At 44.7% G+C, this 12,513-nt stretch overlaps 1 protein-coding gene across 2 annotated transcripts in view; it reads left to right on the top strand.

The window, feature by feature from the left end:
* TACO1 (translational activator of cytochrome c oxidase I) overlaps positions 1-12,513 on the top strand; it is a 250,087-nt gene that overhangs the window by 187,284 nt on the left and 50,290 nt on the right. For both annotated transcript variants that reach the window (XM_069634123.1, XM_069634124.1), the window contains exons 4-5: positions 1,163-1,296; positions 2,795-2,972. In XM_069634123.1, coding sequence (XP_069490224.1) covers positions 1,163-1,296; positions 2,795-2,972 — 312 coding nt within the window. The remainder of the gene's footprint in view (positions 1-1,162; positions 1,297-2,794; positions 2,973-12,513) is intronic.

Raw genomic sequence — 12,513 nt, 5'->3', positions numbered from 1 at the left:
CTGGTCATTAACACTACAATTGGATCAGAAGGTACAGGGTCCTCGTTTTAAACAGCCACAATGAGTTGTAATCACCACTGGAGAGTGATCAAGATTCAGCCGTCGCCCCCCACTCCCCCTCCCCCCACCATTACTATTTGCTATAACTCAGGCTGATAGGGCGACCAGGCTAAAACATGTATGTGATAAAACAGTAAGCAGATGGGACTATGCTCCCACTGCAAAAACTAGAAGGCAAACAGCACCTCAGGCTGGGGGCACATTATGTCTGCAAATGGTCCCCAAACTGGCACCAGACGAGCATGCATCCAGAGAAGCACTCGTCAACAAATCTCTACACTGGATCCTGCTAGTGAGGGGTTGCTTATTTGTGTCCATAGAGCACATTCTGAGTTGCACCAAGATTCGACAGCAGGGGAGTAGTGCCCAAGACTCCATAAGGATTCATTTCTGGGACCTAGGTCTCGCCAAGGGATTCCTTGGGAGATAGCAGAACCCCTGTGCCCCCCAGCAAATGGTGTAAGTGAACCCAGTGGCTACGACCTGGAAAGTATGCCAAGGTGGCCTGTGCTCTTCGGACCAAACATCATCCCACTTGGGAAAAGGCCTTTAGCTGACACCCTTAGACCTAGACCTCCATAGATTGACAATCCTATGACACTGTGTCCCTCTCCCTGGCTGTGTTTTTTTTTGCCATTGTCCTAGTGTTATTTTATGCAATTTAATCTAATTTAAATGCGTTTGTAAATTATCGTGCTGTTTATATTTGCTATTCAATACTTGTATGACTCAATGCCGAAATAAAGTTATTGAACTGAAAATGAGTCAATTGATAAATAAATATGACATTATTCACTGCAGGAGTCGTCTCGGGTTTTTGACAGCATTTAATCTACGTTGTTTAAGGCCTTATACTTGGTAGTTTAATACTTTGAAAAGGTCTGTTCTATCTTTGGAAGTGCTGGGTTTTGAGTCCTGTTCAACAGAGCTGGGCACATTACTGGGTAGATGTTTATTTGTTATAATACATACATTCGCCTTGTTTCGCAGGACATCATTTTTAAAATCCATCCATGCTTTTGCACCTCATATCGAAATCTGTGCCCCCTCAGCCATGCTTAGCGCCAAAAGAAAAAAAACAATGTCTGCTTGTCTCTTTCAGGAAAAAGGAAAAAACTCTCTCTATGTGCTATATGAAGGACGTGGCCCTGGAGGCGCTTCCCTGCTTATAGAGGCTATAACCGACAACCCCAATAGGGCCCGCCAGGAAATTAAGTACATGATGAACAAAAACAGGTCTGTCTTTTTTTGTTTGTTTTCTACAGCTGTGTGAGGCAACTTCCTGTATCAATGGAACACGTGAACTGCTTGTTGGCGTTGTGAAAATCAATTAGTGTGTGTCGGGCCACGTATAAGGCTATCATTGAGTAAAGAACGTTTTCTAATCTGAAACAATCACCTTTCATCTTTTACACACTGGTTTAAAGGATATTTCTACTGAATGAAGTAAGCTGAAATAGTGAAAAAGCTATTCATGTGGATTCAAATGTCTGTCCAAGTACCTTACAGCATTAGGACCCTAAAACATGCTTTCAAACTAAAAGGGTTGCTGGCTCCCCATGAAAATGCTGATTGATAGGGTGCCGGCGGGGGTAAAGGGGTTGGGAGCATCAAGTTGACAATCCTATGACACTGTGTCCCTGTCCCTGGCTGTGTTTTTTTTGCCATTGTCCTAGTGTTATTTTATGCAATTTAATCTAATTTAAATGCGTTTGTAAATTATCGTGCATATAGTACATATAAATTGTAATTCACAACCGGGGAAGGTCCATTAGCCGATCGGGTGGCTGGAACATTGGCCGATAATATACATTCTCCGCCCACTGCTCCAGCCACCCGAGGCCCTTCCCCGTGCCACCCGAGGCCCTTCCCCGGGTGGCAGCATTTTATTTTTTATGTGGGAAGGCAACAGGGAGCCCTCACCCACTTCCCCCTCACAACTTACCTCCATGCGCCCTTTCCGATACGGCCCCCATCCTTATGGCAGCGGAAACCTTTTTTTCAGCCCTCTCCTCCCAACCACCCAGGAGATTGGCTGTGGGAAAAAGAAACCATTTGCATCCTGGAAAAACCCTGGGTGCGAATGGCTTTCAGGCCCTGGTGCGGGGGTGGGGGGAACAAACATGTCAGTTAACGACCCCAAAGCACTCGACAGGCTCTCGCTTTGCTCGGGCTTATCATAGTTTGGGCTGGCAGGCCTGTACCTCCCATGTCTGACCAGCCCCACCGGGGCATCAAAGCCATATTCTCAAACCCAGGTTTGCTCCTGGCGCACGGATAGTTGGAATCCATTTGATCAGAATGTAGGTCTGAATGAGGACTGACTTCTTCAAAAATATCTCCTTAAATTGAGCCCCTTCTGTGCTTGTCTGTGTAAACTTGTGCGTCACAGGTTTAAACCCTGACAGGGCCAACTGTTCATTACTTCATTTATATATCAATTAAATAAGTCCCAGGAGTTGGATAATAACACCTATGTAAGAGACCAGAATGTTTGTGGTATGCTCTTCTAGTGGACATTTTTTGTTATTCTTCTGAAGTTACTCATTCACACACGGTATCACTAATAATCAGAGAACATTGTAGGTTTGCAGGACAACCCTTTAAATGTTACTATGTGACTGCTGCATTAAAGGAAATGTGTATCTGCTGCATGCCCTGCTGACAGTACTAAAGTGCACGCTGAGGGCCTGTGGGATATGTTCTGCACTGAAAGCCCAGTTTCATCTTGTAGGGGAATGCTGTGCGATGGAGTTCGACACTGCTTCAGTCATAAGGGTGTGATTGCAGTCCGATGCGACGACCACAAGAACCAACCCGTTGAGCTAGACCAGGCACTGGAGATGGCTATAGAGGCTGGAGCCGAAGAAGTTATAGAGGTGGAGGATGAAGACGAGAAAGCAGTGCTAAAAGTGAGAATTTGCATTATTTTAGTTTCATTCTTACTTCCTCCACACTCATTGTGTGCGTGTCTGCTGCTTTTAGTGTATGTCTGTGGGCCTTTGTGTATGTCTATCTCTGAGTGTGTGTTTGTGCCATGCAGTGTGTCTGGCTCTGCACATATGTGAATTTCTGTTGCAAGGCGTGTGCACTCATTGGTCTATGATTGTTTTACTTTGGGGCTCATTATGAGTTCCGTGGTTCGGAAAAATTGTTGGAAAAAATGCCTGTAAATCCAGCACAAGCTTTTTTTCCGTACCAGGGAAACATAACTTTGCCGGTGGGGGCAGTGATCTACAATCAAGCCTGACCTGCCGGGAGTTCAGGCCCCTACCGGCAAATAAAAGCCTGAATCACTGGTACTAACTGTGCCGGTAATACTGGAAATCCCATCCCATGGAGTCCTGTGGGACTCCATGGAATATGAACTTATCGGCGTATCCACTGCCCGTAATATCCCGGTAATAAAGTGATATCGTGTGGCAGAAACGATAAGGCAATTTTGCTGGTATCCCGCCGTAATTACTAGCGGGATACTGGCAAAACTGTAATGAGGGCCTTTGACTCTCTTTAGATTAGTGGGAAGCATTTTATTTGCTTGCCTCTGTGAACTTCCTAAATGTCCATGTGTATGTGTCTGTTTCTAGGGGTATTTTGAGCTTTTTCCATGTGTGGCTTTCTCTCTAGTAGTTTGTCTCCAAGTATGTATTGATCTGTGTCTAGTAATATCTTAATTTAGGTGCACCACTGTCTTCGGTTGTGTTCATGTCTGTCTATGGGCATTGGTTTGCAGACATCTATACTGGTGAAATATGGATCTTGGATGTCTCTATTTTTCTGGGGGTTTGTGTACATATTTTTATATTTGGATTGTTGCTTTATCATGAACCAAGCTAAGGATGAGTGGTCCCGAGTGCTTTACAAGGCTGTTTGCAATCCACTTGTTTTCTTTGAATCACTGGACAACCTTCATACCTTCAGTCTACAGGTTATCCACTTTCCAGCACTACAAAAGGTGGATTTGTGGACTCACAGGAAAACAGTGGTGTGCAGTTTCACTGTGGATATTTTATTTTGGGTTTGTCCTTGTTGCTGGTGCCATTTACTGGTAGCATTTTTTCATCTTTGAGAGAGAGTGAGTGAGTGAGTGAGTGAGAGAGCGCGAGAGTGAGTGAGACAGACAGACAGACGGACATCGGGAATTAAGACACAGACAACTAAGTAAAGCTTGGGTTACAGGCTTTTATTAAAATAAAAAGAAGGTTGGGAAAAGGCCTATGCTAAGGTGGCATTTCCCTACCTAACTGAAACGAATGATAATCTGCATCAGGAAGTCGAAAGAAAATGTCTCTGTGTCCAAAACCTACACTTGCCCTTACAGCTACTTGCATATAATGTGTAGGCATGCCGGCATCAAAATGAGAAATGTTCTAATAAATGTTCAGAGCTTCTTCCAGCTCTTAGTTTGAAAAGGGAATTTCCCTTCCCCAACATTCAGGATAGTTCAATTTGTTAAAAAGAGGGGTTCCCTTCCCCAAACTTTGAAGTCTCTCAATGTTCGGATACTTCCCAGCTTTTTTGGTGGAGCTGCATTTCACCAATATCACAAAGTTCAGTCCATTAAGATTAGATCAAACAGGTTTTTCTTGTTCTTCAATCACAAGCTTATATATGGGTGAGTTACTTGGCTTTTCCTTTAGGTGGGTGTACTCGGTCTAGGCGCAGTTGTCGGACTGCACGGTCCACCCATTAAAGGTCATGCAACCGATACACCTTACTTGCTTCTTCCTGCTTACTCTTTCAATGTATACAGTTCCTTATATTCTTATGGTACTTGCCAATGCTTGTCTCAGTTTACACAATTCACAGTTCCTTACATCAGGAAATTTCACCACCTGCTTTCAATCTAATTGGTAATCAATCACACTTGCTTTCTTTCAGTTCAGTATTCAAAACAAAATGTTTCAATTCAGTCACTTTGCATAACGCAGCATCACATTCCCAGTTCACTGTCCTGCTGGGAAATTGCACCCTGTTCACTGGCGTTTTCACAAGTTCAAAGACTTTTTCCCTGGCCCTTTCTTGGCCTTATCAATTTCATTTTATTAACAGTTCGGTATTCACAAAATTCTGTCATTCAGTTTTCTCAGCTTTCAGGTTGGCGTATTGTCAAAAATCTTTATTTAAAACTGGACTGGCGTTTAGATTGCCTAAACGGTCCCTCGCTCACTCATAAGTGATCCGACCTGCAGAAACCACACGGTTCACCCCACAGCGTCCCAGAGTCATTCAGGCTCCTTTGACTCGCTGGGTATGTGGTTTCCAGGTACTGCTCTCTGTATCGGCAGGCTCGCTGTGGCTGTCTCTGCGCCACTCCCTGCCAGGATCTCTGCTGCATCAGTTGTACAGAGAGACGGTCTCTCCGATTCCATGAGGATTTCAAACCAGCTCTGCTACGAGACCTTTCAAATGCTCCTGCCACACACTGCAGCTTCTAGGCGCTTCAGGCACGTGTCTCTCTGGTTCGCCTCTGACTTCTCCTGCAAGCATTCCACAGGCAATCTACTTAGTCTCACCTCAGTGGGACATTTATACTGCCCCCTGGTCCTAGGGGCAGGCAATGTTCCTTTACTGCATAACAATTTTGGTACTCAGCATCCCTCTTCCTCGTCCCAGTACCAGAGTGGTGTTCATGTATGTCTGAGTTAATAGAGAGAGGATATAGGACTCTGGGTTGTCTCTTCCTCGTCTCAGTACCTGACTGGTGTGTATTGGGAGAGTGTTTTCTAGAGAAATAGGTAAGAGATTGGTAATACCCTATAAAGGCCTGGGGAATATTTCACTCCTTATAAAAGGGAAATGGGGGATACTGTGTCTCACCCAAGGGGGCCTCATCCCTACTCCCCAAGTCTCCTCTACCCATGTGATCCTCCCTTGCAAATCCACCCCGGGCTCAGGATGCGAAAGCGATGACTTTTCCTTGGCCACCTCGGTGGAGGATATATTGGTGAAAGAAGTGAGGCCACCCTCAGATTCCTCACATTGGGTATATGTTAGTGCCACAAAGAGAACCATGTGAAACACTATTTTAGTTGCGTTAATGTCACAAACAACCTGGACCATCCATAAACGTCACAATTTTCCTTTCCAAATGACATGGCTAGAGCCCTAACCTCTCCACCTTGCACACTGTGTCAGGGCCAAGCAATGACACACTTGACATGTAACTTAGGTGGTTGATCACTCCTTTTATTTTTCACTCATTACAGAAGTGTTTGGATGAATGCCCATGGGAACTAGGGTAGACCATACAGCTAAATAAAGATTGATCTAAGCAAACCATGGTCAGGACTGGTCAACACAAAGTTGAGTTGGGTTCCTTCCAGGTCTAACTCTGGTGTATGGTCAAATAAGGAAGTTCCAAACATATTCTTTTAATTTATGTTATCATGTGTTAATACTGCACCAAATCACCATCTTAGTAGTTTGAGCGCTCAGGTTTGTCTATGGAGTGGCATACTGTGCCCCTTCCTCCCCCAATAGAGGTATCCATACCGTTGTGTGCTAGAGGGGAGAAAATTAATGAGGGGACGACAAAAGAAAGGAAAAGCGGGAAAGGGATGCTTCCAACTCACGGATGGATGGATGGATGGATGGGAAGGGGAAATATTTTGTGATAACATTGCTGTCCTGTTAGGACCATAGTTATGCAAATGAAGCAGGCTTGTATGTGCTAAGGTGCTGTGGTAATTGCAGTGTTTCTTCCCTGAGACACCCTATATTGGCCTTCCTAACAGGTTTCGTCAGGATTCCCAACAGTTCCCTCCTGGACCTTGGCTTTCGTTAGGATTTACAACCGGTCCATCCTGAAGCCTGAGCCTTCTCTGGGGGCACAGCAGGTCTTTTCTAGACATTGGGTTTCTCCAATTCACATATCCAATGTGGTAATGTCCCCCTGCCATGGGACAGGGTTCTCTACTTATTGCACCTAGGGATTGCTGGTGGAAAGCCTTGTGTCTTGGTTCTTTCAGACGCTCAATCACTTTGGACACCTTGTCTTTGCAGATTGTCCAGTGTCTATGATTCTATGGCTGGCTTTCCCTAACTTCCTCCAATGCTGTATTTTCTCCTTCGTAGTTGCAAGGTTTCCAGCATTTGTCTTTCAAAATGTCCCCTTATATCAAGGGAGCGTGGATTAACATGTCTGCTTTCTCCGGACAGCTGCGCTTACTGAGCCCAGCCACTCCTTTTTATAGTACCTAGGCCGGGGCACATTCCCAACGGTTGTCACTGATTAAGTTATTCCCCTTACTGGTTTGAATTCTCACTGCTGATTGGCCTTTCTCTGAATCCTTCCTCATCCAGCTTCGGAGACGTATATCAGGTAGGGGTGGACCAGCCCGGTCCTCAGCCCGATACCCCCACATGTCCGATGCAGACTTCTTGGAACTTCGAACTTCCCACCCTACCCTTTCCATATCGTTTCCCAACATTCCACACTAGCTATCCTATCCCACATAAAGCGCCACTTTCATTACATTGTCACACTTCTATCCCGGGCTTGCCCATCATCACCACAACAAAATAATCTTAAGAAATGTATGTATACTGCAGGTGCGTGTGATTCATTTAACAGATTCCTGGCAATGCTGTTCCCTAGGTATCCTAGAGTGCTTGATTTCCACTAATTGCTCCTAGTTGCTCCTAGTTATTTCACTGCAAAAGCTTTAAGTTGATTAGGCCTTGCTGATTGACTTCTCCTGCCTTTCTCCCTGAACACAAATGTTGCATGTGTTTAGGACAAAGGTGCTTCACTGTTGGCATTTCCAACCTTTTTCAGAAATTCGCTCTTGTTTTTCTCTCATTTCCCCCCTTACATCAGCCCTAAAGATAGCCACTGTACCAGTCTCTTATACCCACTGAAAACAGGCAAATGCTTCCAACAAAACAGAGAAAAAATATCCCTACCCAAAAAAATAGGAAACGGACAAAGAAGCCTGTCCGATGTCTCCAGCATCACAGGGCCACAGGGGGTGACAGCTGGACAAGGAGAGATGAAGGGAGGACAGAGGGCAAAGGCAGGTGTACAGGGGATTGGGAGACAGGGGTGGATGGTGGTGCTGTGAGGAAAATGGTGGATGGTGGAGCTGTGAGCCTCACAGGGTGCTTGGAATGCAGATCATATAACATCCAAAAAAGGCCTGCATTATGAGCTATCTAGTTGGCTGTGTTTCTCCTCAAAATTATTAATGTGCATGAATTACTAGGTGGAAGAATATGGATTACAAAACCCTATTTAGCGATCAAATATATGTTCACTGACCTAAAAGAAAAAATGCCCCCTTCTGAATGCAAATTACATTTTTAGTCTTTAAAAAAACAAATGTATTCCTAACTTTAAAAAAGAGTAAAATACTCCCACCTCTTGTCTGGAGCGTTGCTCAACATCTCAATTTCCAGACATCATTGCATAATTTGTATGTGTACTCTTCTGATCATGTGTGGTGAGTTCCAGGAACTCCCCAATCATGACATGTGGGGGAAGCAGGTTACTAGGGAAGAGGTTAGTCAGGCTGCTACCCAATGTGCTTCCCACGGGCGCTATTCTCTCACCCAGATGCTGTACTATTCGACCAAAGACTGCAGTGGTGAAAATTAACAGAAAAGTATGTCTCCCATAAAGGATGTGCTGGGAGGGGCCATACTTTGATGACCAAAGGAAGACACCAGCTCCTGGAAAAGGGGTTTCATTGGTAAACCCAAGTGGTTGTTTGCTGCAGCAGCATTCCTCTGGAAAGGTTATGGGGGGGTGTCTTCTCGGCTGGCATGGCAGCACGATCTGGTCTCTCACTTGGATTTCCACATCAGTTCGTCGTGCCGGCTTCTCTCGGCTGCTCCTCGTCGGTTCGTCAGCGTTGGGTGCAGCGGGTGCTGTTTTCCCATGCCTAGCATGGTCTGGACTTCTCCTCTCACCACGCCAGAGAGAGCAGAGTTCCATGAGCTCCTGCTCTTCCCCATCAGATGCGTGTCTGGGAGCCTCTAGTCCCCACTTTACCAGAGAACGTCTCCTCTTGCGACTAGCCCTGCAATACTGTATTTGTCTGCGGCTGGCTCTGCGGGACTTCCTTCACCTGCAGTAGATTTCGTAGGACTTCTTCCCTGTGCAACTCACTCCAGGGGAGTGCCTCTCAAGTGCTCAAAGTCCGGCCTCTTTATGGTTCAGGCTGTCGCTTGTTGATTTTGGGGTCCACACAACATTGGGAACATCAAAGTGTCTGAAACCAAACCAGCCACTTCAGGAAGGTCTTGCACACAATTGATTTTCTCAATTGCATGCAGCCAACAAACACATGGAAACGTATCTGAGGGAGCTGGAATAAAACTCTTTCTGAGGACTACTTGTCCTCCAAGAGGGAGTCACCCCCAGTGGGATCCTGCTTGCCCTGTCCCCTGGGGAGGTGTTAAGCATAGCTGGCTCACCTCCCTGGTCTGAAAGGGGGTGGCTGCCCTGGGAGAAGGGACACATTCTCTGGGTTCGTCAAAGCACTCACTAAAACCTTCATAGGTCCTTTTGCATCAATACTCTTTGAACACCTGTGAATTTGTGCTGTGATGTGAAATGAAACCAGATCAAGGATAGGCCAGACACAGAGGTTTTCCTCAACCATTTTTATTGGTGTCATTATAGCATGAAGAATTATAATACAGTATTGTTCCCATGCTCTTGGTGCATTAATAAAATGCAACTTCTATTCTGTTATAATACACAATTAATGATAATGTATTCATACTCAACAATAAGTAGTTCTGCATTAAATATGCACATAGTTATAAATGTATGTAATATTGTTCTTCCTTGGTTACCATACTATTAATCAAGAAACTCGCCCAGCACGTTTCCCACAGTGGTATGACTTTGTTTGTTTATTAAATTTGTAATGCGCATCGGACCCGGAGGTAGCAGGGCACAGCAAAGGATATGCAAAGCTTACAAAGTTACATAATGGTAAACAGTATACATTGACAAGTAAGATACAAAACAGGTAGGGCTCAGTGTGCTGGTAATAGATTTCAACAAAGTTATTTACATCGTAATATACAGAAGTATACAATGGTATGCATATATGGTAAATTTACAAAGAAAGTTATTTACATTGTTATATACTGAAGTTTACAATCTGGGGGTGAAGTGTCATGTAGTACAGTAGTTTAAATTGAGATTGGTCTTCGTCAGATTAAGATTGTTGATGAGGTTCTTTCTGAAAAGTGGATAAGGTTGATCAGCTCTCAGCTCGTTTGGCAGTGAGTTCCAAAGTTTAGCGGCCTTCACAGGGAAGCTGTTGCCGCCGATCTTGGAGGACTTAAATCTTGGTACCACCAGGCAGTTTGAATTGACAGCTCTAGTGGGCCTGCTGGAAGTTTTTCTGGACAGTTTATTGATTAGGTAGCTAGGGGCAGCGTTGTGTAGTGCTTTGTGTGTCAAGGAGGCTATTTTTAGTTGAATTTTGTTATGGGTAAATAGCCAATTAAACTGGCGTCTGATTGCTGTCATATGCGCTCTTTTGTTAGTGCCTAGTGCGGCTCTGAGAGCGTTGTTTTGTAAAAAGGTGGAGTTTTTGGATACTGGCTTTGTTGGCACTACTGTATAGAGCATTACAGTAGTCTAATCTGGAGAGGATTAGTGCTCTAGCCAGTATAATGCAGCTATCATTGGAGAGGAAGGGCTTGCCAGCTCTAATAAGCTTGCAAGTGTAAGCTGTAGTGGATGCGAGGGATTTCAGTTGCTTGTTGAATGACATAGTGTCGTCCAGGTAAATTCATAGGGTTTTTACCTCCTTAGAGACTATGATATTGTTGCCATCAATGATGAAAGAGGAGTATTCGTGACCTAGTTTGGAGATGTTAGAGGGGGTGCCAAGAATTATCAACTCTGTCTTGTCATCGTTCAGGCATAGGCCAGGTGTGGCCATCCATGCCTGAATGATGAGGTAGATCCTATTCACCAATGCCAAGTCCTTGCCATGATCCCCGGAAAGTGGGAGCAGAATCTGTATATCATCTGCATAGTTAGTGTAGGTGATACCCAGAAGGTCCAGATCATCGAACAAAGGCTTGGTGAATATGTTGTACAGAGTTGGGGACATGCAAGAGCCCTGAGGGACCCAGCACACGATTGGGGTGGGATCGGCCGCTGCTGATGGGAAGAATACTCTAATGGTTCTGTCGCTCAGGAATGATTCTATCCATTTGACTGCACCTGGGGAGAAATGGGCTGCTGAATCAAGGTGTCTGCAGAGGACCTTGTGGTGCACCAGGTCGAATGCAGCTGAGAGATCAAGTAACAGCAGAAGTGCTGTCTTCCCTTTGTCTCTCAGCTCATCGATCTGTGTTTTCAGATCTATCAGTGCAGTTTCTGTCCCATGTAGCGGGCTGAAACCTGATTGTCTGACCCCTAGGAGTTTGTGTAGCTCAAGGTGTTTTTGGATCTGCGAGTAAGCAACTTTGTCCAAGATTTTAAGAAATGGTACCGTCGTGTTAGGGCGGTAGTTTGTGGTGATGAGAGGGTCTAGAGTTTGCTTCTTCAGAAGTGGGAGAACCCAAGATTGTTTGACATTGACTGGGACGGTGCCCGAGGCAAATGAGGCGTTGATCAATTTCGAGATGAATGGAGAGAGGTCTCTCGCGGCATCTTTTATGATGTGTGCATGGCAGACATCTCCTTTACAGTTAAAAGTTTTAGTGATAGGATGGTTTTTTCAACTTATGGACAGAAGTTTTAGTGAAGTGGAATCTATTATTATGACCAATGGTTTTAGTATTGGGTGGGAGAGAATTAATTGGCTGTGATAGGTTCAGAGTATATTTCTTATTCTTTATTTTAGTTTATCAGGTATGGAGATAGGGGAGTCTAATTCTCTTAGTATTATGAATAGTTCTTTCATGCTGGAGTTGGAATTGGCAATGCGTTCGTTATACGAGTTACGTTTTGCCAGACAAATTTCCTTTTTGTAGTGTGATGCGGTGGACGTTAGCTTCGTTTTGTTCTCGCTGGAGGGAGAAAGCCGCCAGGCCGTTTCACATTTTCTTTTTAGTAGCCGTAAGTCCTTTAGTTGAGAGGTGAACCACTTGTTAAGGTGTGCTTTGGGCTTGCTTGGTCTCAGTTTTAGAGGGGCAACTTTGTCCAATGTGGAGAGCATAATCTTGTTATATTCCTGCACCAAGGTGCTAGGGTCAAGGTTATCCGGCAGGGAATTTAGTGTGGGTAGAGTATTAGGAATCACTCTGTCGACTGTGATGTTCTTTTTCATTGTAGTTAGACACGATGGTGCCATTTGTGGAGCTAAGATAGTTGGTCTGATAGTGGATAGGATCATGGACACCGGGTGGTGGTCGGTCCAAGATAGAGGAGAAATGGATGTTATAGTAGCTGTGCAATTATACTCCGCTACCCAGACCAGAGTTCTTCCCTTGATATGAGTGGGTTCATTTACTTTTTGCTTTATTCCTAATGCA

The sequence above is a fragment of the Ambystoma mexicanum genome, chromosome 13 (assembly GCF_040938575.1).
Source record: "Ambystoma mexicanum isolate Mex_15411 chromosome 13, UKY_AmexF1_1, whole genome shotgun sequence".
NCBI classification, from domain to species: Eukaryota; Metazoa; Chordata; class Amphibia; order Caudata; family Ambystomatidae; genus Ambystoma; species Ambystoma mexicanum.
The sequence above is the reverse complement of the archived record's forward strand: the minus strand, read 5'-3'. Positions and strand labels throughout refer to the sequence as shown.